Source organism: Castor canadensis, chromosome 7 (assembly GCF_047511655.1).
Source record: "Castor canadensis chromosome 7, mCasCan1.hap1v2, whole genome shotgun sequence".
Taxonomy (NCBI): Eukaryota; Metazoa; Chordata; class Mammalia; order Rodentia; family Castoridae; genus Castor; species Castor canadensis.
Genome location: NC_133392.1, coordinates 87,034,925 through 87,062,579, shown reverse-complemented (window position 1 = coordinate 87,062,579; position 27,655 = coordinate 87,034,925). Strand labels below are relative to the sequence as shown.

The window sequence follows — 27,655 nt, the reverse complement described above, 5'->3', positions numbered from 1 at the left end:
AACTGTAGACATGTTGATGACAAGATGAATTATTAACATCACAAATTTAAATTTGTTCATCTACTCTGTTATTATCGTACCAGCATCATCTCTGTTGAACAAGCTCATTGAAAAAAACTAGTTTAACATCTCTCAAGCTGGTGCCTTTCCAGGTCCAGCTGGCCATTTCTTGCTCTTCTATATACACATATTAATAAACCTCACACACATCCTTTCAATCTACAAATGTATAGAAAACAAATCACAGACCATGATGTTGACATATCTGAGTGGCAGAGGCTACTCAAATGTTTTTGCTATTTCCATGACTTTATTAAAAATTTAAAAACCTAAACATATATGTATAAAGAAAAATAACAAAAAATAAGGCATTAGCTATATTTGCTGAAATGAGATGCATTAGTTATATTATAAATTACATATTACATGTAATTATAACAAAACTTTAATTTTGAAAAATGTTTTATTTGAGAATTACTTAATTTCAAACATCTTCCAAAATACAGTTTCCTAGATCACTACAAAAGAAAACAAATTCGGTAAGAAATTTAAATCATTAAATATGTTTCACTAGTATATACATACAGAATGCCAAGCAATAACATGTAGCCTTGGAATGCGTACCACATCTTTTTCCTTACTGAAGGCTCAATCCAGCACTGTGCAGGCTATGTACAACAGGCAAAGTTCTGGGTACAGAAGACACTGATAGTAGCTGCCTCAATTTACAGCTGTGGTAGTTTGTCGACTGGCGTGTCAAATTTGAAGTCTGTAGGGAAGAGATCTGGGGCTCGAGGGTAGATTAGTCTGTAGGACTGTCTGATTGTAACATCAGCAACACCAGCAATATCTCCAATTTCTAAAATACAAAAAACAAAATATTTAGCATACCTTTACTTCTACCTCCTTCCTGTTACTAAAGTGAGAAGTAAAACCCAAAATATTGATTTTTAAAACTGGTAATGGAAATACGAACAAGTAGAAAGCAGGAGTCAAAGTTAGCAATGACAATAGTATTGGTAGGAATACTTATTATTTTAAAAAGGCCTGTTACTATTATTTAATTTACATAAGACAACTCAGGGCATGGCACTATGAGTGAAAGATACTATGTTGGGCATGATATTTGGAACTGATGGCTATTTTTTCTTTATAAATCTGCTTGAGGATTGCAGAAGTAATCCACAAATACATTCTTATACAGAAATCCACTTTCCATTTGTGTTTGAAATTCCTCCTGCAACATCTCCCATAACTTAAGTACTTGTTAAAAGCAAAATAGGATATTGGGAATATTACTTCACCACCTCTTTTTTCTGCTTAATAATGAGATCAAGCAGCTATGTAACATAGCATACATATTATTTTTGTGTGTGTGGTACTGGGAATTGAACCCAGGACCTCACACCTAGGAAGCACTCTATCATTTGACCCAAGCCCTCAGTCCCTAGATATTTTTCATTATTATAAGCACATACCTGTGCATATATACTGAGTATTTCTAATCTATTTCAGAATCCTAAGAGTAGATCCAGTTTTACCCTCTAAAAAAGTATCACTTTTTTCCTTCTGAAATCATTTAAAAGCACAGATGAACTGCCACTGTAATATTTGGTTAATTATTATGAACACTTTATTAAAGTGGATTTTTAAATACACCCTTTAATATAAATCACTTTACATCTTTCCAATCAGTTCAAATCCACTAGTGTCTTACTGATTTTCTATGTGGATGCCTGCTATCATTGTGCAATTAGCTAATTTAAAGGTTTTTTTATCTCATGTTGCAAAACAGTACCTTCAGCATGAATACTGATGAATGTCAACTATTTGAACGCCAAATGCCTAATGGACAGGGAATAAAAATAACTTTTTTTCTTTTGATATAGAATTTCTCTATTTAGCTCAGGCTAACCTCTAAACAGCAGCTCCTCCTGTCTCTCTAAGTGGTAGGATTACAGGTGTGACTCACCATACTTGCCAAAAAGGGATCTTAAATTTCAAGAAAACTCAAAAATCCACAAAGCCGAATGTGCCAAGATAAGTATTTTTACAGTGTTAATTAGACTAGACTACAATTAGGAATGAAGATAAAAACAATATGCCTAGCTGCATTACAACTTCTTAATTCTACCAAAAGACTTAAAATGTCCTTTAAAAACATATAATGGCACTGTTAAGTAACTCATGGCTGGCTTTCTCTCTTAATCATTTCCTCTGTACCTCTGTACCATGTATTGCTTTTATCCACACACAGAATAAGCTGAGGTGAAAGGCTAAACTGGCATTATAAGGTTTTAAAAGTAAGTAATTCCTAAACTCACTTCTGAAATTTAAAACTGTCCCTTTTTTTTTTATAATTCATTTTGAGGATCACAGAAGTAATCCATGAATATATACTTGTAACTAAGTTCACTCCTATAACACTAAGATTAAAAATGGCTTTATAGAAAGTTGGGCTATGTGAGTCTACCTATTTCAGAACTTTTACTAAGGATCTGTAAATATTTTACAAAAGGAGGAAAGTTCAGGCTTTAGAGAATGTTCAAGAGTGATGGTATACATTTATAGTATGTCCACAGGCAGAGTAAATTACTGGGTAGGAGAAAATAGCATTTCCCTCTGTCCCCTCTCCCTCCCCAAGATTTAAAAAACAAACAAAAAAAACTATTCAAAATGATCAGGAATATTTAGGGAAATGAGAAAGAACTTTTAAAAATGAAAAATATGTACAAATTAAAATTAAATAATTCTAATAGAAAAAAAGACATTTGCACATAGGGCTACGTCTCCAAACATTTAATTATTTGAGTCATTTAAAAGCAAAATAACAGGAGCTAGTGGAATGGCTCAAGTGGTAGAGTGCTTGTATAGCAAGCGTGAGGCCCTGAGTTCAAACCCCAGTACCACAAAAAAATAAAAGTAAAACAACTATATTTTCTGACGTTTTGATGGTGAGGAACTACCTTGTAAGTGTGGGTTCTGGGTACTTAATCTGCTTCACACTTACACGACAGACCACAGCCACTGCAATTTCACAGTCTCTTTTTCTGGAGACCCTACCTTTTTGGGTCCTCTTCTCAGCTGATGCCTGTGAAGCCATGTAAATAGCTGCCGCAGCCACAGAGATCGGGCTCCTCCCAGGAACCAAGTCCAGTTCCACAGCCTTGCGGGCTATGTGTGTAGCTGCCATCTGCACTTGCTTAGGGAGACAAAGGTTGGAACAGAATCTGGACATGAAGTCCCCAGTTGTAATCAAATCCACACTGGTTTCTAAAGCTTTCAAAATAAGTTTAAAACATCGACCAATTTCCTTCTTAGAAATCCGTGATACAGCACATATTTCTAAAAGAAAAGAAAAATAAATGAACTCATACAAGCCATACAGTTCATCTGAAGTCTATCAGCTCTGATTGTAAAAATAATATTCTAGTTACAAAAAGCTCAACCATGCCTTAAAGATGAAACCCTAATCCTATAAGTGATACTTCTCATAGACCTAACTTAAAATTTCTTAGTTAATTTAAATGTTCACCACAATTTAAATACAGGCCTTCATCTTCCAAAATATGAACTCTGCAGTTTCAATTTATGCAAATAAGCTTCTTCAACTAATCAAACCTTCTTTGGTATTTATATATTAATCAGTTATACGAATATTCCAAGGAGATAAAGAAAATACAAGTTAAAGAATGCCGACAAAGCTACACAATGTGATCCTTGTGATTATGGATATGGCTACATGAGATAAAATAATTAGATCCTATTATTCTAAACACTCAACCAACAAACACACTCAGAATAAATTTAACAAAAGCATGTCTTAGCAGTAGTAACAAAATAAGATGGTGGTAAAAGGCCATCACTTCACTTTGACATAAGTGTTGGGTCTGGAGACCTAAGGCAGATGAGTGAGTATCCCATCCCCCATGGAGAGCACTGCATTCCTGCATCCTGAGGAGGAGTTATAAACCTGTGGTCCTGCACCCTGAAGAGGAGATACAGGGTCTGATAGATCTGCCACAGGGCTGATGAGCAAAATGCTCTCAAGATTGTTTCCCCTTCCCCATAAGGGGCAAACAAACCAGTTTACCTGAGAAAGCCCGGGAATCCACAGCCAATGAAAAGAACCCACCTAACCCAGAGTTAAATGTCCATAAAAACCCCAACCTTCACCTGAGCAGCGAGTTACTGGTTTCTGGGGGGCTCCGCTGCACTTCTCCAGCTGTGGCCTTTCTTTTCTCTCTAATAAATCCTGCTTTGTATACTGGCTTTGGCTGACAGATCAATCAACTGTCACAAGCCAGTTCTCTGGCCTGTGAAGGCAAAGACTCTCGACACCAGCCCACAACACTTCAAACTAGCAATGTAACATCAGAAAACATGGGGAAAAAAATTCACTGCAAGATTGAAGGGTAAGAGTAGTCTGTGAAAGTCAACGTAAGTATCACAGTGACACTATGAATACATTGTTATATATTCATGGGTAACTGCAAATTGGATGAAAAACACCAGTTATGTCAAAGACTCTAACTTGTGTGAAACTGCAAACTCTATACCCACAGCAGAAAAATCTCAAGGGTGCATTCTAAGACTTGATTCCCTCTTGTGCTAAGAGTGGAAGCTGTTTTTATCATCAAGTGTATGGATTCAGTGTAAAAGTCCTACTGCAGTACATGATGCCAGGCCTCAAGCTCACAAAATATATTCGAAAGATCTTACTAGCAAAGAACACAGGGACTTACATGAATTAAAATGACACAACATGGAACAACTTGAAAAGACCATGGTCACCAAGATCATTGTACGAATTTGTTGTCAAGGAACAAAACAGGCATTGGCAAATGATATTTGGGTAGATTATTATATATAACAATGAAGACATGTTTTAGCTTCTAAGTGTCAAAGCTGCTTGACTCTGTCACTTATGCAACTTACCTTTAAATGTCCGAGGAACCCCTTCTTGTCTACAGGCAATGTATAGACAAGCAGATGCTATTGCATCATTAGCTCTTCCCTTCAGGCTCTTCTGCTCATATACTTGCTTGAATAAATTATTTGTTCGATCCTTCAAAGCAGAGAAACTAAGTTTAATTAACTCTAGGCCACTTAGTAAGCTGCAATATCAAAATTTCATGTGTTCACTGAATCACACTAAATCAATGCCAGATTGGATTAAGGAGGAAGTTGAGAACTTACAACTATGTTTCGAGGGAGGTTGATTCTGTCTGCCATGGTAGTGATCTCCTTGAATGCATTCATCATTGCTCGATCAGAATTACTCATTGTTCTTCGATTGTGATACTTAGAATTGCCAAACTCGTCAAAACTTGCAGCTCCTGTGCCCTATAAAACAAAGTTTTATTACTTTGCAAATTTTTTTGAAAAACTTGAATGGACAACTTCTATGAAAATGTAACTTATATAATCTGACTTCACGCCCCAGAAATTTGCACTGTGCATCCTGCCTATCCCTCAAATAGATCAAAGTGCTAGATTAAGATGTCTTAAGCAGGCTTTAAAAAAAAAAATCAAACAGCTTAATTTCATTTATAAGTATGATACAAATATTAAATATTAGAAAACAGAATACACTAACATATTAAAAAGACATCATGACCAAGTGAAGACTCTTCCATAAATGCAAGGTATCTATTATTAGAGAATCTAATAATATAAAACGTCATAATTAACAGACTAAGAAGAAAACTCAAATTATCTCTAAAGGTTTCAAAATCCTAAGTAATCTAAACTCAAAATTTATTTTTGATAAACTCATAAAATACTACAGATGGGTAATTTTTCACATTGAAAAAAAATCACTCCCAGGCCCAAGGCCACCATTATGATTAATGGAGAAACATTAGCAGTGTAACTACTAAAAAAAGCAAAAGGCAAGACAAAGGAACCCTTTTCAACTACCACTTTCCAACACTGTATTAGAAAAACTAGTGAATGTTGTTATGCAAGAGAAAAACTGTTAAGTACAAAACTGTAAAGAAGGCAATAAACTGTTTGCAAGTAGTATCTTGAATACCCACAAAAAGCAAGAACATTGCTAAAAAGCTGTTATTGCTATAAATAGGAAGAAAACTCATTAAAGCAAACAAGGTCAAGATCACTAAAAAGAAACCAACAGTGCTCTTACAATTAACCAGTTAGAAGGCAATGGAAGAAAATATTCCAAGTACAAATCTGGAAAGAAACTTAAGAAATACGCAAGGTATTCATGGAGAAAAAATTAAAACATCCCTTAGTGGACATATAAGAACTAAGGAAAAGGAAAAGCATACCGTATTTTTGGATGAAGTCAATTTTCCCTATGTTAATTTGTAAATAAGCCTAAACAAAATTCCAGTGGAAATAACAACCAAATAATTTGTGTCTGCATGTGTTTCATAAACAAAGTCAGGTGATCCTAACATTAAAGTAAAGTAAGAAAGACTACCGAAGGAAACGTTGCAAAAGAAGAGCAATGAGGGAGAACTAGTGCTCATGGATGCTACACCAGTGTAGTACAGCATTTGATTAACTTGACCAGGATAGGAAATGATACACATTAAAAACACTGCCAAATATATACAGAAATAATGGCAAATTTAGCATCTTTCTTTCCTTTTTGCCATATAAGCATAAACAGCTTTCAAAGAACACAGGAGAAAATAAAAATAGTGGTTACCTGTTCCTGATAGAGAAAGGGGACTGCTGTGGGAACTCAGTTTTGGGGGAAGGGAGAGAAAAATTTACTGTAATCTTTTTGTACTTTTGTTTTGGGGCTGTATATGTTCTACTGTAAAAACTTTAACATTAAAAAAAAGAGGTCTCAGTGTCAATTACTTGGAATTTTACATTTTAAAATGCCTGTAGTATACTTTTTCCAATAAGGTTTAAAGCAAATGGAGACATAACCTACCTAAAAATATTACTGGATATAATACTTTTAAACCGGGCCTCTGCCATGTTTCTCAAATCTAACATGCAATTTATTAATAATTAGAGCATGAAAAGTGTAATTACCTTTTTTTTTTCACGACTTTCTTTAAAAACACCAAAGACTATACATACCCCTAAAATAACATACACTTTCTCGACTAGTCCTTCAGAATACTGTCACCATTACTTTCAATTCAGCTAACACAGTAAAAAACGAACAGGTAGCCAAGGAAATTAGGCTACCACCTTACGTAATAATAGCTACATTTACTGAGCACATACTGCATTATTCACATGAAACCCTCATCTCCATGAATTCTTGGTGTGGAGAGACAAGAGAAGAAATTCTTGATATTCAAGGAACATACTAACGCTGTCATACCCTTTTTAAACTCAGTATTTTGTGCAAAATATGCTTTATGAAAAAAAAAAGGACCTGCGATATAGACTCTGTAATTTTGATCTGATGTTTTCCCTTCCAAGATGGAAGAAACAGGCAAGTCAACCACCATTCATAATGGTAGTACTGGCAAATTTTATGCCCTGTTGGGGCAGTGACTGATACTTTTACAAAGGTTCCAAACTCTTAGGTCTTTGGTCACTCTAACTTGGTATTTTCTGCTGAATGGACTTATTACCTTGCCAATCATGGTAGACAAATCTCCATCATTCAGAAGAGGATTCTGAGAATCTCCAACTCGAGATGGATCTTTTGTTGCTTTGTCATTGCTGAAAGTTCTCCATTCAGATCCCACATCGATTACCCGGTCACCTAAGAATATAAGCACGTATCTAAGTCATCTAGTCAAATAGGATTTACCTAACACCATCATCTAATACCCAATTTAGACTTTCTGTTACCAGGAAATCTCAACATCAAAATCTAGGCTCCAGCTTAAACATCATGTCTTGGTCATTTGTCCTGAAGCATTTCATTAACTACTGTAACAGTTCAGTAATAACCCTCTTTAAATATGCAATGATTGTTCATATTATAGCCCTTGGAAGAAAGAGAAGCAGTCAAAAATAGCAAGAGAAAGCAAAGTGCAGTGGTATATGCCCATAGTCCTAACACTCGGAGACTAAGCCAGGAAGATTGCCAGTTCAAGGTCAGGCTGGGCTACAGGCTGTCTCAAAAAACAAAAATATTTATTTTTGTGATACAAAGTTTTCATAAATAAATATAATAATGATTCAGAACCAATTTTTAACAAAGCTTACATATGGGGGAAAAGCAAAAAATGTGCAGGTGGTGTTAATACACATAATCATGGGGAATGCTTTGCAGAAAATAAATCTGTTTATATTTCAAGCATAACTATTTAATGAAAAATATGTGAGTCCAAATAATTTATACAGGGTAAACATTAAGCCTACAATCAGTGAGAAGAAAGCTAGAGAGGCAAACTTTTCTTTTTAAGCAGAGGTAGCAACAAAGTATGTCATGTCTAAACACCAGACACGAGTCAATCTGATTGATTACTGTTTTGAGGAAAAAGCTCAATGTCTGGTAGTATCTTTGAAGTAGACAAAGGACAGTCATTGTCTCCTTGCTAGTCATTGTGCCCTTCATAAATATACTCATTTAATCCTCACAACCTTATTGTATGTAACACTTTCATTGGCACTTTACAGATGAGATTAATGGGTCCAAGATCAAACAGCTTATGCTGAAATACGTATCAGATTCCAGAATCTGTTCTATACTGAATTTGTAAAACATGAGCTCTTTCAAGGAACTGTCAAAGACGAAAGTAGACTGTACACCACTTCTATCTTTGTTTATATGCTACTAACAGAAAGGAAAGAGGAATGGCAGAAATCACTTCACTATAGCAATTGAAATTATGGCACTGAGAGTCAGTTAACCTAATGGTTAAGAGTATAGTCAGCCATTTGCGTTGGACACATTACTTCCTTACAATGCCTCCAATTCCCTAAGAGTTGGACTTTCAAGAAATTCTTATTTTAAAGATTGTAAAGATTAAAATAAGACAATATACATCTATATGCATGTTATGTGCTTAAAAAGTAGTTCTAAGTAAGTGCTCATTATTACCTATTTACTGCTATGAAAATTAAAAAGTTATTGATAAGATATTCTGAAACTTTAGTCTGTATGTAAGACTGAAATATCCAAGTGCTCAGCTGCAGGTATTTATCAGTAGAACAAAGGAGAATAGAGGAGCAGGAGCATCTCATTGCAGACCATGCTAAGTCTTTTCAATAATTTAATACATTAACAAAATGCTCATCAACAGAGTGCAGTGATCATAATCTGATCTTAGTGATATGTTGTAAGGAACCAGGTAAATGAACAAAATGACTCACACCTGAAGGTTTCAAATAAATTCAATTTTCTTTGACCAGCCAAATCATCAGAGAGCAACCAGATTATCATCTGCGACTCATGTCCATGTCACCATGGAACTAAGACTAAAGAGCAGGGTCCTCCCCTGCCATTTCTGTGTGCAATGAGAACAGTCAGGGAAAGTAAAAATAGGGAGATAAGTTCTGTGGCAATTTCAACACATTAGATTGGGCTCTTTTCATTATATTTTCAAAACCACAAGAACAGTATTTTAAGACAAAATTTATCCCTTTTAATAGAATCCACTAATTAAAGTGACACCATAGTGTTCACATGCACCTAGTTTTCAAAGGGAGAAAGTAAAGCTAACTTTCCTATTTAGCAAAATAAAAACACAAACATGCACAAACCAAAAATTACTGTGACCTTCATGCCCAGAGTTACTAAATTCAAAAAGCTAAAAAAGTCATACCAATTTGTAGTTTTTTCAAGTAACTTGAATGTATTAAGAGAACAATAAAGGCAGGTAGGTATGCCCTATCTTTTAACTCTCTAAATAGTTGAACATTTTCTTTTTGGCCTGAAAGTACCTTATCATGAATATCTTTTACTGCTTGCTTTATATTATGTTAAAAAAGACAAAATGGATTTAAAAAATTATAAGGTAGCTTAGTGCAGTAAAAATAGAAAACGAGCGCAGGACAGTGATGTAATTTTTCCACAAACGTGGGAATGATTTAAATGACTCATTTAAGAATCTGTGGTTTATGCTAAGAACTATTCCTCTTTTTATATTTAACTGCTCAAAACAGTATTTGTAAGGAATAAAATTTCCAAAATAACTCAAATGGCACACCATGAAACTACAACTAGCCCAGCGCATGATTAATGAAAAACAGGGCAGAACCATTCAGAAAAAGTTTGAATGCATAAAGGATTCCCATTTAAAGAAATTCTAAATGAGGTAGAATACAGAAATCTGTCAATCTTTTGAAAAGGACAAGCGATACAGGCAGCCACAATGTTCAGATACAGTGAATCTTTGACAAGGAAGAAGTTTATTTATAACCAAACTTTGATGGCAAGAAGCCTGTCAATAAACAAGTATACACACACAAACACAAACCTCACATATTTTTTCCATGTTCTAGAAATAGAAACATGTCAACTTTCACTAGCTCTATACAGTATGATCTCTATTTTAATAAGGTCTCCATCCAAAAATGTAAGCACACCCAATACGTGTATTTATGTGTTACACATACAGCTTTCAATCCATATATTAAGGTGACTAAAGAGAAATATGACACTTTATTAAGAGAATATAAATTTCATTATTTTTCAAGAAGAAATTGAAAATAATTGTCAAAATCACTCCCACAAATTTAAAGTAGTTCAGTCACTATGGCACCTATCTTAGACTTACAATTCTCCCTTTAAATACTTACTTAACAGGAAAATGTATACAACAGAATCTTTCTCAAGAAATTTGACTACTCATACCCAGGCATGGTGGTTCATGCCTGTAATCCCTGCTACTCCAGAGGTGAAGGCAGGAAATTTTTTTTATGTGTGTGGGATTGGGGTTTGAACTCAAGGCTTCATGCACATTCTACCACTTGAGCCACATCCCCAGTCCATTTTGCTCATTTTGAAGATAGGGTTTTGGGAACTGTTTGCCTAGGCTGGCTTCCAACTGTGATCCTCCCCATCTCAGCCTTCCATATGGCTCTGATTATAGGCAGGAGTCACCAGCATCCTTTAGGAGGATCCTGAGATCAAGGCCAGCCCAGGCAAAATTAGCTAGATTCTACCTCAAACCAAACAAACAAAAATGCAGACACACACACACACACTGAGGTTTTTTAACTCAGGGCTTTGTACTTGCTAGGTAGGTGCACTATCACTTGAGCCACACCCCCAGCCCTTTATCAATCTTCTTAGGCAAGGGAATACTCTTTCCTTAGTCTTCTTTCAGATTTCAAAGTGTACATTAATGCAACATTTAAAATTAGACCTAGATTTTTTTTTTCCTTCTGCTAAAAATCTCATCTGAGCCCAGCAAGGTGGTACATGCCTACAAATTCACTTATTTGAGAGGCTGAGGGAGGAGGATTGCAAGTTCAAGGCCAGCCTGGGTTACCTAGTGGGACTCTGGCTCAATCAACCCTCCAAAAAATTCATTTGTTAACTAGTAACTGCTATATTTTATATGCTTATATTCAGCCTTATTGATTGAATAAATGACACTGGGTCTCACTATGCAGCTCCACTGGCTGGTGGTCCCTCTGCCTCTGCCTCACAAGTTCTGGAAATATAGGTGTGTACCACTAGTTCTGGCCAATCACTTTTAATAACTATTCATTTTTAAAATTCCATGAGGTAATGAGGTAATGAACTTACTCCTTCCCTTCCCCTTTCATTTCTATTCCATATTTAAAGCACTGGCCAGAACTTTCAAAACAATGTTCTTGATTTTATGAAGAAACATTTCAACATTATGCATATAAGTGACAGGTAAGTTGACATAATCCTTCTATTAAAGCACAGCTCCACTTTAATGCTGAGTATCTTGCATTAAGAGTAAGTGTGAAGTCTATTAAAGGTATGTCATCTTAGCAGACTATAGTGTTTCCTAGGTACTATCTTATTGTATTAGCTAACCATGGTTGTTTGTAGGTTAATTCTTATGAACTTATGTGTCATGATAAATTATGTAAGGCTAGAACAATAATCTCAAAAGCTCAGCAGCTTAAAATGAAAATTTATTTTTTATTCAAACTACAAGTCTAGAGATGGACAGTTGGGGGCTTTCTATGCCACCACTACTCAAGGTGATGGAATCTCTTCCACCTGAGATACTGCCAGCCACCATCTTAGGGGAAAGGGAATGTGGTGACTTATGCACTGACTTAATTGGTTCTAAAAGTGACACTGACATTTCCACTCACATCCATTGGCTAAAACCAGTCAAAGAGTCATGCTCAACTTCAAAGGGAGTAGGGACGCACAATCATATGTGCACCTCAAAAAACGACAACACAAAATATGAATGAAGAGCTATCAGTGCTGCTTCATGTGACAATTAGCAAACAAAAATTCAGGACTTTATCTTTTGGAATTTACATATAAATTCATTAAAAAAAGAGAATGTTCCATGGCCTCCTTTTTGTACCAAGAGACAAACTGAGGAATTAGTTCTTTGTTGTACTTTGGCATTTTTCTCAAAGAAATCTGTCAATATAACTGTATGTTCTTTGAAAGTAACCTTTTTGTAGTTGGTTGCAAGTATTTTTATTAATAAAAATTTTTAAATGTTAAAAGGATACATTCCCCAGTGGTATACAGAATTCCTGACTTATTAGTTAGAGTTCTCTGCCAGGAATATAAGAGTTTCATTTACTGTACCTTTTTAAAAAATGTATTATTATTATTTTTGTGACATTTACCAAAGTTCTTACAATATATGATAGTTGAATTCACCCCCTTCCATTGTACCTTTAATACTCTATCACTTAAAATTTCAAGTACAGGTTGAACATCCCTGATCTAAAATTCCCAAATGCCCTCAAATCTAAGATGTTTAGATGAGATTTTCATATTTCACCAGTAAATAAATATTCAAAAATGTGAAAAACTCCCAAATTTGAAACCTTTAGGTTTCAAGCATGGATATTGTGTATTCTAATATAATATGAATATAATGTGAGTAAGTCTCAAGTTTCTCCTTTGCTTTGACTTAATTTTCTAGATAAAATCTACTAATTGCTTCCTAAATCGGTTTTATTGTGTTGGTCTCCTTATGCCATTCTATTTCTTTTTAACCACACTTAACAGAAACATTATGGAAGCTTTAGTTCACTGACCACCTAAACTAAATACTTCCTAAACTTTCTTGTAGTAATAAAACTGTGTCAGGGTAGAATTTTTTGTAAGTCCATAGGTTCACTATAGTTTGTATTCATAAGCCTCATGGTGCTGTTTATGCTTATGCATGCTATAATAAAAAAACACCAACACCAAGTCTGGTGTTGGTGGTGATACTGGAAAATCTTCCAAGCACTGTGACTAGTACTTCCTCTGGGTACCAGCACAGTCCCTGGCAGATAATAAATAAGCCAAACAGGATAGATTTCCAAAAGAATTTCAGAAGTTTGTTAGAAAGGCTACAGGAAGAGTTGCTATTATCAAAAGAAAAATAATGGTAACTTAAGATAAAAGTTCCTCCTGAAAATGATCCACATTTAATAATACTATAAGCTAGTGTGACCCAGATGCCTGCCTTTTTGATAAACCATCCTCATCATGGTTTACAACTCTCTCCTCGTACGCCTTCTAGCTATTGTGAAGAAGAAAAAGGGAATACATATCTCAGGACACACACACCTCTTCTACTTAACATTTAACCCTCTTAACCATACAAGAAACAAACTGTATTAAACCAAAGGTATTTTCTAGTACAGTATATTAAAACCAGAATAGCTAAGGCAGTAATTTTAACCCTACAAGGAAAAACTGTAATACACCAAAACAGGAAGCCAATAAAGGGAGTGTGATTTTCTAGCCTGATCTAGAGTCTTAGAATGTTTTTGTTTCTTGTTTTGTATTGTAATTTAATAAATGATTTTTAAATTTAATTTTTTCTGTCACCTTCTTGGGAATTGATCTTATTTAAGTATTCTGGCATATCACCTGTAGCAGAGAATTAGAATTAATTAGAACTGGCAATATTATTAATAGCATTGTTTTATAAAGTAGCTCTTGATCAAAGTTCTCTTCAAAACTATCTTTAGTGCAAAGTTTCTGATAAGAATGTATGTATATGACCCTAGACTAAAAATCATAATGCTTTTAAATGTAATGAGAAGGAATGGCTGAATGGATTAGAAACCAAGGATGCATTTCATTTTCAGCCTTAGACTTATGATACGATGTTGGCTTAACACTTTTCCAAAGCACCTTGATTTTTTCCCTTTTAATTAAAAAATTAATACCTGATGTCTTCAATCTGTCAATCTTAAATCTTGATTTTTAGTCGAGTCATGTTACTATACAGTCTTATCAGAAACTTTGCATTAGTGATAATTTTGAAGAGAACTCTGACCAAGAAATACTTGTATTATAGCCAGTCTCTAAATCAGTTTATGTTCCCGTATTGTAAACTGGTAGGAACTCAAAATGAATTACATCCTGGAAACGATCCATGTCATGGTTTATTTCCCAGACCTGCCTATAAGTCTATTTCACCTGTGATGTTTAGAACCTCTCCCCTCCCTCGAAAATCAAACCATACAAGTTGACAGTGAAACTTCCATTTGGAAAACAGTTTCTAAAGGAAAATACTTCTTATGAGTTCCATTCCTAACTATCTCATTACACTTCCCTTTTTCTCAAATGCAGGGAGGTCTGCAGCAACATCTAATCCAGGAGTGGAGGCTCTAGTGATTTATCCTAACCTTGTTGCATTCAATTTAGTCATTCACATGCTAATCCTTTTTAGGCCTGTAATCCATGGCACAGGATTTTTTCTCTCTCTACTTGAAATGACTTTTCCTCTATAAACGCTTATTCATTCTGAACAATTGTGCTACAGTGTAAATTCAATAGCAATTTCCCCAGGAAGTTACCACTTCCCTTTGTGTTCTCACCATATTTGTAAGATCTGTAATACAACTTTTACTCCAAGAGCTTATAACATCTCATCTTTCTATCCTTTCAATGCCCAACACACTGCTTCACAGAGACATGCAGTATCACTTACTACATGTGGAGGCTTTTTTTTTTTTCTTTTCTAAATGTGTATTTTTTTTTTCCAGTACTGGGGTTTTAAATCAGTGCCTCATGCTTGCGAGGCAGGCGCTCTACCACCTGAGCCACTCCGCCAGCCCTAGCTGTAGAATCTTAAACTAATTAAGTACTTCAAGTCTCAGTTTCCCCTTCTGCAAAACAGAAACAATTACCTCCAAGATCAGTGTGTTAATCAAGTAAATCAGCCAATTTCCTGATGCTTAGGAGAAAATTACACTTGCGTTAAAAATGTTGAATTAGGCAGGAAGGCTGTACCTGAAGGATTACAAATGGTGCCAAAGCAAGACTATGAAAGGGAATGCAAACAGACCCTCCTTTAAAAAGGTAATATGGCCATATTAAACTAAACCCAGACTTTCCTCTGTAGGAAATACTGTTAGTGCTAATTTAATTGATTAGTTTAATTAATTCAGATAGCAACCCAATAAACTTTAAAATATTACAATATTTTACATTACATATGCCAAATCCACAGCAATCAAACATGCTGCAACTGACATGTTATGAACAATGGCACCTTAAGACTCAGAATTACTTTTTTTTTTTTTTAAACAAAGCAAAACAAAATTAAGAAAAGAAGGGGCTGGAGGCGTGGCTCAAACAGCAAAGTGCCTGCCAGCAAATGAAAAGCCCTGCATTCAAATCCTAGTATTCCCCCCCTCACAAAGGAAAAAAGAAAAAAGGATTAAAAGGAACACTGGTATTCCCAGAACACATGAGTGAAATCTCATACTAAAATTACTATACATTACACATTAACCTTAATTCTGAGATATATGGTACCTGCCTTTTTGAGGAGGAAAGGTGAACTTATTTTACAGATGAAAGTTTGGAGAAATTGTCAATTTACATAATCTTTACACAATCTTATTAACTGGTAAATAAATCTTATTAACTGGTAAAGCTAAGCAGACTCTAGAGTCATTGCCGCCTACTCATACTAAGAGCAGTGAAGACACATAATTATAAGATACATCCTGCATAGGAGTTTGTAGTTTGGGTCTGGGGGCAATAGAAAATATAGAGATAAAATGGAAAATCTAAAAGTACAGAAAGCCTCAAAGAATGTAGCACAGTACAGACTTGTGTTCTTCAATTATGCTACTAATGTATGATCTGCATCAGAATTTCTGGGAAGGGAGCCTAAAGTCTTTTTAAACACATTCCCAGCTGGCTCTTAATGCACATTCACTCATTTGTGTTTAAAATTCGTGTGCATAAACAATATCCAGAATGAACTTAGGAAGGAAAGGTCAAAATGACTCATTTCTTTTTTAGAACAAAGAATTTAAATATAAAGGATACACAAAAATGGCCTTAACTAAAAAATATACTACTAGCTTTAACCAACTCTTCATTGTGACATTCTAATTGTAAGAGTCATGGCAAACCAATTTCTTTTCTTTTCTTTTTTCTGGGGGGAGGGAGACAGTGTTGGAGGTTGAATCCCAGGGCTTTGCACATGCTAAGCACATGCTCTACTCCTGAACCCCCAGGTCCAATTCGTGTTTTAACAGCTTCTACAGCAGCTTACTAACTTAATACTTTGCTGGTTGTAAATCAATGTTCAAACAATGTGGAAGTTGAATTTATGAACTGATGATCTACATATGATTATACTGCCACCTACTGTTAACTTTTCTTGTGACATGATCACACTATTAAGAGTCTGGTGTGTGTGTGTGGCGGGGGAGAATCCCACAAAACAGTGCTTTTAGTACCAAAAATTTTGTGGTATGAACAAAGCTTTGTTCTAAAAAATTGGTCCTATTTAAATTACTACAATTATCTTAAGGATTAATGGTAAAATGAGAGCTAATGCCAAATCTTGACACTTTATGTTTAAAGATCTTATAATTCAAATAAAAGAATAGTTAGAGAACTGTTGCGTGTTGAATTATTATCTAATATTGGAGAAAAACTATACATAAAAGACAGTAAATGTGGGACAAGTGTATTTTCCAGAGATAGCAGCACCATCTCTTATTCGTATGTTATTCTGCAATATGACTTGCAGCTCATGCAGATAGGGTCTAGGTTTCCATCTTCTCCAATCTATGTGGGTCCTATGACTGCACTGACCAATAAGAGTATGAAACTGACACTCTTCCACTTTTAGGCATAGCCCTTAACTACTTTGGTTCCAGCTCCACTTTCTCAGAACACTTGCTCTCTGGATGTTTTTCTTGGAAATCAACTATCCTGTATAAAATGACTACACTGAGACAACTGCAGAGAATCAATGCAGGAGGACAGACCCACATGGGAAGGTAAAGGAAAACAAAGGCACCAAAAATGCAAGTGAAGAAGCTACGGCAGAAGTAGATCCTCCAGGTCTAGCTCATGTCTACTACTCTGAGAAATCCTCAAATTCCTGAGCAATTAAGACATATGAGGAAAACAAAACAGTTGTCTAAAGCCTCTAAGATTTGGTGGTTTGTTCTATAACTGAAACAGAAAATAGCTCCTGAAGTTTGATGTTGCTTTAAGAAAAATAAAAATTGGGCTGGGGGTGTGGTTCAAGTGTTAGAACACCTGCTTAGCAAATGCAAAGCCCTGAGTTCAAACCCCAGTACCACTGAGAGAGAGAGAGAGAGAGAGAGAGAGAGAGAGAGAGAGAGAGAGAGAGAGAGAGAGATGATGATTTGTTTTTGAGACTGTGTGGCAGACCTAAAGGAGACTGAGTGAAGGACTGAGCAAAGTATTATTAGTTGCTGAAAACAAAGGTAGCCTATTTCATGCAAACTTTTTGTATTGAATTATCTCATTAAAAATGCTAATAATGAGCTCTCCTAGTATCTGACTCAGTTGAGAGGGGGCAGTATATGGTTGTGAAAAAGAAGCTGGGAACTGGGGATGTAACTCAGTGGTATAGCACTTGCCTACCATGTACAAGGCCCTGAGTTCAATCTCCAACAAAACACATACATAAACACACACAGTTGTATATAAAAATGAAAGTTGGGCAGTCTTGTAGCTAGTTTAACATTAAGGGGAACTGGTGACAACAAGCATTCCTAATTTTCAAGTACAAATTAAAAATTATTGAAGTGCAAAAATAATTCTGAAAGTTTCAGGTTTTTTTTTTGTTTTCTTTTCTTTACCCATATTTTTAGGTGCACATGGTTAATTGTACAATTTGGGAGGTTTCACTATTATATTTCCATACATGTATACAGTATACTTTGATCATATTCATACCTTCTAAGAGTTTTAGTTTCTGAAGTTCAGTGACTAAATTGCAGACTATTCAAAATGCATATTCAATAAATGTGGTATAATCTAAAATGTTTAGGACAATGTAAAATTTTAAGGCAGGGACAATCCAGATGACTTATAAGGAAACATGTGATTTTTGTATGAGTTCCAATTCTTACGAACACCAGTATCTCAAATATGAAAATATGTTACTCCTTCAGTGGGTTGCAGATTTGCCCAGCATGATTTCTTCCAGTTCCTTAGCATACAAGGTTTGTAAGACACATGGGCTGTCATCTCAGGTAAGCTATACTTGATTGGCTGAGATGAAATTCTCAGCACAACAGAACACTGCTAGCAGACTCTTCTCCATTTATACTTGTTTGGTCAGAGAATGAATTTTTCCCTTGCAGAATAGTGTATCAGGAATTTATTCATAAAAAGCCTGCTGCATATTTTTGTTACATTTGTTTATGTCAGAAGAACCAATTTCACAAAGAAAACTGCTATAAATTACAAAGATGAAGTTTTATGGAACTATACTTTAAAACTTCAGACCTTAAAATTTAGCCTAGTAGATTTAGTTGTAAGAGTTTTGATGTCTGTGTTTAAGATTAGTAAGTTAATAAAGCAAAACTAAAAGTAAAGTAACTTCCTTTCAGTTTGACACAGTAAAAAATGTTAGCTGTTGTAAAACTGACTTTGCTGCTGTGTGTGTGTGTCTATAAGCACTAAGTATTCATTAATATTAATTCACAAATATTAAAAAGTCTGCAGCAAAAGTTAATTTTCAAAACCAGAGTGCCATAGTAGTTGAAGGTAGTATAATGGGAACTAAGCTCAAACAAACAGCAACACAAGTTTGCCAGTGCTAAGCCACCAAACTGTGTGGTATGACAAGTCAGGATGTTTAACTTCTATTTCTAATAAAAAGTTCACAGAACTAATGATAGTCCATTAAAAGTGAAGTTTTCTGTTGACATTCGTAGTTTAACAACACATGACAGATTAAAATCTTTTCTACAAACTACCTGGTGAATAATATAACAATAACCACATGTGTCAGCACCTTGCATCTTCACAATCTTTTAAAATTTGTTCAAGTAAGTCTCCAGATCCACACATATTTTCAACATCATCAGGTACAACATATCTTAGGAGATTCCACTTCAGGTTGTAATGAATTAGTATTTGACACCTTCTTTGAAAATACATTCTCCTATAGTTATTCCATGCAGACAACTAATAAAAGCCAATTCTTCTGTTACCTCAAACTCAGTATTGTCTTGAGAAACAACTAAGCAGAATTAATAACATCTGCATTAGTTATCATGAACAAAGGAAACATACTTGAAATAATTTGCCTGGATTTTTCATTATTAAGGCTGCTCCCAATATCCTCAACTCTTCAAGAAACTATTCTTGCTGAGAAGTCAAGTCTTATATAAATTTATTTTCTCTGGTCATTTCTTTAGCTGCCCAAACACAAACATAAATTAACTCATCATTGGTAAGTGATTTTTCTTGATTGGCTTACAAATAAACCACTCAGACTCACAGGCTTACTTTAGTTGCAGCCTCACTTTTATTCTTTTACTCTTGTGAAGAAATTCTTCTGCAATGAATATAACATTTTTACATTTTTTCCTGACCATTCTTTTCCTGAGTTAGGAATATTGTGATGAGTGCACAGTATGGTAACATCAATGTTTACTGTAGTCTTTTTGCATAGCTATAGTACAAAATGCACTACTCATTCAGTAACAATTTAATTCACACTTCACTGAGCATTAAAAGCATGACAAAGTTCAGTTTTTGTTTTGACATTATGAGTATGCAATGCTAATATAATAAAATGTTACAATATAACAACATGTGTGACACTTGAAACATTGTCAAATTGTAAATGCATCACTGAGATTTGTAGTGTGCTTGTAAGAGCACTTGTACTGCAAGGCTACTGCATACTTTTTTTTTTGGTGGAACAGTTTGAACTCAGGGTCTTATGCTTGCCAGGCAGGCATAAACTGCTACTGTAATGTGAAAAAGCAGTTGTATGTGGATGTGTTCCAATAAAATTTTATGGATACTGAAATAGGAATCTGATATAATTTTCCTGTGTGCCAAAATAATATTCTTCTGACTTCTTTCAGCCATTAAAAAATGTAAAAGCTGGGCTGGAGCAGAAAAGCGCCTACCTAGCAAGAACAAAGCTCTGAGTTCAAATCCAGGGGAGGGAAGGGAGGGAAGGAAAGGAAGGAAGGAAATTTAAAATTTGTTGGGAACCCATGGCTCGTTCCCATAATCTTAGCTACTTGGAAGGCTGAGAAGAGGAGGATCACAGTTCAAGTCTGAAAGACCCTCATCTCCAAAATAACCAGAGCAAACTGGACTGGAGGTGTTGCTCAAGTAGTAGAGCACCTGCTTTGCAAGTGTGAAGCCCTCAGTGCAAATTCTAATTCCCCCAAAAATAAAATAAAATAAAAATAGTTCTAAAAAGTAAAGTAAAATAATTAAAATATAAAAGCCATTCTTAGTATGCAGACCATACAGAAATACGTGTTGGCTTGCAGTTTGTTGACCCCAGACTGAAATCTGGCTCCCATGTAGGTCATGGAGCCAGACTACCAACCTACCTAAGACAAAGATAACATTCATACTCACCTAAAATGTTTGCTGTGAGGACAAACTGAGTGAACATGTAAGAACAGTACCTGGTAAACACATTAGCTACTACTACTGCTCACTGAGTAGAATTGTAAATGGATTTCCACTCCTATGCTTTAAAAGTCCAACTGTAGGTCTGAGGTAAGCAGACTTTTTGGATGAATGTTGGATATTCTTTGAGTAAGACAATGACATGGTACATCAATACCAACATTTCCGTCATACTTCCCAGAATCCTCCTGGCATTTCCATTCTCACATGATTCAAATTGCTCAGGGTTGGGATGCAGCCTCAGTGGTAGTATGTTTGCCTAGTATCTGTAAGGCAATGAATGCAGTCCATCCCCAGCAATGTAAATAAATAAATAATAAAAAATAAAAATAAAACAAAGCACCTAAAACTAACACACTGACTGTTCTTTATTACTCCCGTTCCCAGGTGCTGACTACCATAAAAAAATGTCTAAACAGACTATTTCTATTTTAAACTTCTGCACATCTACATCAATGAACAAGGAGGAATAAAAGTGAAATTTTAGAAGTAGTATGTTGGGCTGAGTATTGTGGTTCATGTATATAATTCCAGCTACTTGGGAGGTGGAGATAAGAGGGTCACGGTTCATGCAGGCAAAAAGTTTGAGAGACCCTATCTCAAAGAACAAGCTGGGGGTGGTGGTTCAAATTTATAATCTCAGCTATGCAAGAAGCCTATATAAGAGGATCACAGACTGAGACCATCACCAGGCAAAAGTGTGAGACCCTATTTGAAAAATAATTAAAGCAGAAAGGGCTAGGGGCATGGACCAAGTGGTAGAGTACTTGCCTAGCAAGTACAGGGTCCTGAATTCAAATTCTACTACTGCTGCATTAAAAAAAAAGTGGTAGTGTATTGGGACAATAACTAGATATTCACAGATCAATGATTTCATATGAACAGTTGTAAGAAATCTTTTTTGTTGACTACTCAAATACTTAAGACTAAAAACTCAAGAAGCTACTGTGGACCTTTTCATTTGTTTTTGATCAGTTCTTACCCACCTAAAGGAATATGCATTGGGTATAAAATAAAATATAGTATCTCTGAGTTATTAATCTCTGATTTCTGTTGCATAATCTTTTTGTTTATTTTACCATAAATATGAATTGCTTGTCAAAATATGTTCATTAAAAGACAATTTGGAAAATATACAAAAGCAAAGTACCCTAAATAGTGATTTAAATTAAAATCATAATAGCTACTTACCTACAACCAGGCCACACTCAGGACAGATCATATCACCAGCTCTGTAGTCCTCCACTAAAATTGCATCTGGATGATTTGGACATGTGACTCTTGGGAGAGCATCCAAACTAAAAGAAAAACAAATTGTATTCTTAATCCTTCTCAACCAACATAATAAAATAGTCTTCTGAGTGATAAAAAAAAGGATTTTGAACACTTTTCCAATAGCATTGGTTTATAATTCATTCAAGCTAAAATTTCAATGTAAACACTCCAGTTAGGCTACTTGAAGTTCTACTACTAATTAGCAGGTAGATTCCATTGGAATTACCTTTATTAGACTTGTCACCAGTTTGGTGGCAAAGAAGGCTTTCAAAACTTAAAAAGGAAGTGGTTCTTCTCTTAACAGGCAAGCTACTACCATTTTTTAAAAAAAAAATCTTGATTAGTGTAATAATGACTGACTACCATAACAGCCAGCTTCATTTACTTATTACCATCTAGTTTATGTTCTTTGCCACTTATTTCTCTGGTCAGAGAATAAATTTCAAGTCTGTATTTTTCTACTTGATAGTTTCCTCAATAACAGATTTATAATAGTACATTGAACCCAATAGGTATATTAATGAAAGATGGTAGATGCATCTCTATTGAATTCAAGACTTAATGATTGCATTTAGTCCAGAAGTGAGTTTTTTTTAGCACTTAAAAACAGTTTTGCAAGACATGGTGGCATAGGCCTATAGTTCAAGCAATCCTAGAGGCTGAGTTAGGAGTATTCCTTGAGTCCAGCAGTTCAAGACTATGTTGCCTGGGCAACATAGTGAGATCCCATCATAAAAAAAAAAAAAGACAGCCAGGGCAAAAAGTTTACCAGACTCTACCTCCACCAACAAAGGCTAGGAATAGTGGTTCGTGCCTGTCATCCCAGTTAAATCGGTGGCATAAATAGAAAGTTTGAGGCCCAGGCACTCCCAGGCATAAACACAAGACCCTATCTCAAAATAACCAAAGGAAACCAAGGCTCAAGTGGTAGAGTGCCCACCAAGAAGGAGCAAGACCCTAAGTTTAAACTCTTGTACCACCAAAAAAAAAGGAATGGTTTTCGAGGCAAATCTATTTAACAGATTTGTAATATTAATAATTTGCTAAATTACTTGACCTTGAACAATAAAGCAGCTTGGGAAAGATAACGTTAAATGACCTGATAAAACTAGCTTTAAAAGCAACAAAGATATTTAGCATAAATTTATGGGAGATATGACCTCATGATCACATTGAAAATAGGCCCTTACCTAAAATTCACTTGAAGTAAACGGTTACATTATAACCATCCAAAACATAAATCTAAAAGACAAAAATGAATGTTCTTATAGTATGCAAATAGGTGTTTGTAATCTGGGATAAAGTTCTATGCCAGCAAATATAATTCAGAATGTTAACTATCAACTTAAGGTGAAGTGGAAAAACTGATAAAATGACTCATATCTCCCAAACTTATATAATTAAGTTAACTAGAACATAACTTGGGTTTTTCTCACTGGGAAAATAGGGGGTGGGGATTGCTCTGTATTCATATTTATTCTATAAATTTCTGCTATAAAAATTTTAGCAAATTATGAAAAATTAAGCAGTTGGTAAAAACTGAAAAACTACATTGAAATAAAGGAAAAATGTTAGTAAAATAAGAGTAATTATAAATAAAACAGGAAGTTATATGGAACACAGTATGCAAATGACTGACATATTCTGGCACAATTATAGTATCTCTAAAATGGATTAACTGAAGAGCAATGGAGAATTCTATACAAAACTGAGATGGTATGAACTAGTTACATGCAGTAACATGGACGAATCTCAAAATACTGACCAAGAAAAAGACAATGGAATATGTACTACTTATCTATACTTTAAAGTATGCAAAACAAATCTATGGCATTAGAAGTCAGGATGTGATTTTCTTTAGGAAGAAGTAAGGAGTAGTAATGACTGACAATACAAAGGAAACTGCTAGTGGTACTTGATTTTTTGACACAAACGGTAGCTATGTTTATGTGCTCACCTGTGCTCTTAAAATTTCTGTGCTAACTTCATAAAAAAAATGGTGAATAGCAAGCCAGCAAACAGGGTTTACATTAGATCACTTTTCCAGAAGTTAAAACTATAAATGTTTGTTAAAACATGGTCACTAGGAAAACACCAAGAAACTGGTAACAAAGGCTGAGATGGACAGACTCAGACAGCTGGGAGATAGTGAAGGAAGCAGACTACTTTTTACTGTAGTTTTTTGTACTTTTGTTCTCATGTGTATTATCAATCCAAAATAAAATGTAACCATGCTAAAGTAGTCAATTTTTAATTCAATTACCCACAAACATAAAAAAGGAACCATGAATGGGGTGTGGAGGAAGTAGAGAAACAATAGGGAAGGAATAGAGAAACTACCAATGACACTTAAACAATTTAAGATTTTGGCTACCATTTACTGGGTGTCCACTGTGTTTCTAGTGCCCCACATTTATTATGATCAATCTTCACAACACTCCCACAACTTTTAAAAGGAGGGATTACCTCCTTTTAAAAATTATGCTCAGAAAATGATTTAGCTGAAGTCGTGGAATAGGTAATGTACTTACATTTGAACTCAGAACATGTGTTGCTCTCAGTGAGAACACCAGGCAGTTCTGTACATCATCCTTGGGGGTAAATTACTAAAGACAAAACTCTAAAACTTACCTCTCTTTGTTCTCATTGACAGAAAAACCTGAAGCTACATATTTAGAAAACTTTATTTCAAAAAAATTTTTTGAATGCATAAAGAAACCTAAACAGTGAATTCACAATGTGTACTATTTAACTACTGCAACTTGTTTTTCACAAACAAAATTTCCATTCTACACTATACAAAAGCTGTAGATATAACCATATTCACCTTCCAGGTATACTGCCATGAGAGAATTTAATTAGCATTCAGATAATTTGAGCAAGTTGAAGTTTCCCATTTATCTACAAGGAAGCAGAACCACACCCAGATAGAACCATTAAGTATTAAATCATTGGAATTAGTAAACAAGGTTGTCAATGGCTTTAAGAGTTATTTCCAAACAAGACATTAACTAAAGCTGTTTCCCAGTCCCCGTTTTTTTCTTTTTTAACCACCTGCATAATGCAGTAAGTCTTGGCAGTAACCAGACATAACCTAGACTTCTGTGAAAAAAAAATCTTTTAATGGTGAAACTTATGAATTCCACAGATAATAACAGGCTCAGAAAAACCGTGCCAGAGCTGTCCTCCAAAAAAGTGGCAGAAATTAATTGGAGACTGAGTACATTATGAGTTAACTAGAGGCTAAATGTATGATAACAGAAGCAGGTATCCTACGACTCTACACTCTATCACTAACCTTGGAAAAGTCAACACTGGCATGACTCAGTTTACACATGTGCAGAAAATACTAATATCTACCTCACAGGGGTTATGAGAGATATAATTAGGATCTGCAAGCATTTTTCAAGTCACAAGATTAAAGGCTGTGTCTGAAGACACCGAATGCATTTCCTGTAGATATGAGTACCCTGCATTTAAAAAATACAGTCAAGAGTGACTTCCCAGCCAAGGCAAGTAATTTTCTGCGGCAAGATTTTTTTTTTTTTCAGGAGTAAGCAGACGACGACATTTGCAAAGGGTGGGGGTGGGGGGGCTAAAAACCCTTAGCCGAGAAGGAATCAACTGTTTGGATGTGCTCTAGTTTCCACTTTGGAGGAGACAAGGATCCGGCCATCGGCTTCCATCGGCTTCCATCAGCCCCTAGTGCTGACGTCCCCCGACTTTATAGATCAATAGAGACTTGAAAACATCCCTTTCGCGTTCTTCGCAAAGGAGGGATCATAGCCCCTAGGAACGCATGGGCCGTAGAAGGAAAAAAATAAAACAAGAAAAAGAAAGACCGTTGAAATGTTCGCAAAAGACGCCGGGCCAGGGGCTGGGGCCACAGAGCCCCACGGGGCCGAGCCGGGATGAGAGCGCGACAGGCTGTGACGCGGGCGGGCGGCCGGCTCCCCGGCAGAGCTGCCGTCTGGCCCGCCTTTGTCCGGGCTGGCCGTCCGCCCGGCCGTTGTCCTCAGGCCTCGGAGTGTTGTGACCGACGCTGCCGCCGCCCCGAACCCCCTCGGCTCAGCCCCACACTAACCGACTGGTAGACGCCATCTTCGCGGCCACCGCAGTCCGAGCAACAACAGCCGAGCCGAAAACAGGAAGCGACTGGCGGCAAGATGCGCAGAGGCCAGCTTTTATAGGTGCGTCACGCACGCAGCCGTCACAGGGCGCGGCTACGGGTCGGGAGACGGGCCAAGAATGTCCGGTCTCCTGCGCCAGGTGGTTTGCGTTTTTTTACTCTGCGTCTGTCATTTGCTTGTGGCTGAGCAAGTCGGCAAAACTACCTAGAAAACCTGCAAACAGACCTGGGAAACAGTCCTGAGAAAACCTGCTAGCAGACCACAGCTGAACTGTTTTCAATCTGAGTTAAAACACGGGCAAAACCCTGGCTTTTGTGGAGGGGGCACAGCTCACTGCCGCTTAGAGCTAACACTCCATTTTCCCACCTCCCTTAACTTGCACAAAAGCGTGATTCTTCCTAACTAAGGGTTTTGTAATAAAAAGAGAAATTAGCTTAGGTCATCCAAAACTGGTGTCAATCTAAGCTGTATCGTCAGCTAGCATGCGGTGTGTTCTTAGGCACTGTCCTTTAAGCTCAAGAGATGTATTAATGTGAGGAGCTGGCATGACCCTAGGCAGTTAGGGCGAGGGGCCAGAAACGGGCAGTTAAGGGCAGCGGGAAACAGATGTTAGGCACGAGGACAGAGATAGCACAAAGGGTCCTGAGAACGCGAATGTGGGCTCAGGAATAGGGAGGGGATAAGGGCCTACCTGTCACAAAGCTGTCACAAAGCTGTCTCCAGGGCCCACCTATCAGAAAACTCCCATGCAAGGGTCCACCTATGAGAAGACTGTCTCCAGGGCCCACTCAAAGCTCACCTACCAGAAGACTGACTCCAGGGTCTTACAAAACCTGCCCCCAAGTGCACCAAGAACTAGATAAAAAAAAACTCCTAGAGAACACAGTTGACACAGCTCAGTCTTTCTGAGTTCCACCTGTGTGCACGCTCTTTCTTTATTTCAGCAAACTTCTTTCTGGCTTGCCACTTACCTATTGTCCTGGCTTGCCATTCTTTGACTGGCCCTTGACCATCCCAAGAACTGAATAGTATCTGCCTTGCATACCCTCTTAGAACTGGCAGCAGATGAAGCAAAGCCAAGTGACAGCACTGTGTACTGTGAAGCATAAAGGTATGGATAGCTCTTGCTCTGATGGCTTGTTTTTGTTTGCTTTACCCCTTGGCCTCTGGAAATTTGGCTGCTAGCTAAGTCTAGAGAACTTGATAGACAGCCTAACTACTGCACAAGGGCCCTAGATTTATTAATTGGCCAAACTAACATGAAAATGGTAGTAACATTTTC

At 36.2% G+C, this 27,655-nt stretch overlaps 1 protein-coding gene across 1 annotated transcript; it reads right to left on the bottom strand.

Moving 5' to 3' along the window:
- Positions 1–251: 251 nt before the first annotated feature.
- Gtf2b (general transcription factor IIB) lies at positions 252–26,479 on the bottom strand. Its single transcript, XM_020157213.2, has 7 exons — positions 26,328–26,479; positions 22,160–22,266; positions 7,572–7,705; positions 5,200–5,346; positions 4,939–5,068; positions 3,064–3,345; positions 252–859 (listed from the first exon to the last, which is right to left on the bottom strand). Exons 1-7 carry the CDS (start codon positions 26,342–26,344, stop codon positions 726–728), a joined length of 951 nt encoding a protein of 316 aa, XP_020012802.1. The 5' UTR covers positions 26,345–26,479; the 3' UTR covers positions 252–725.
- Between the last annotated feature and the right edge of the window lie 1,176 nt (positions 26,480–27,655).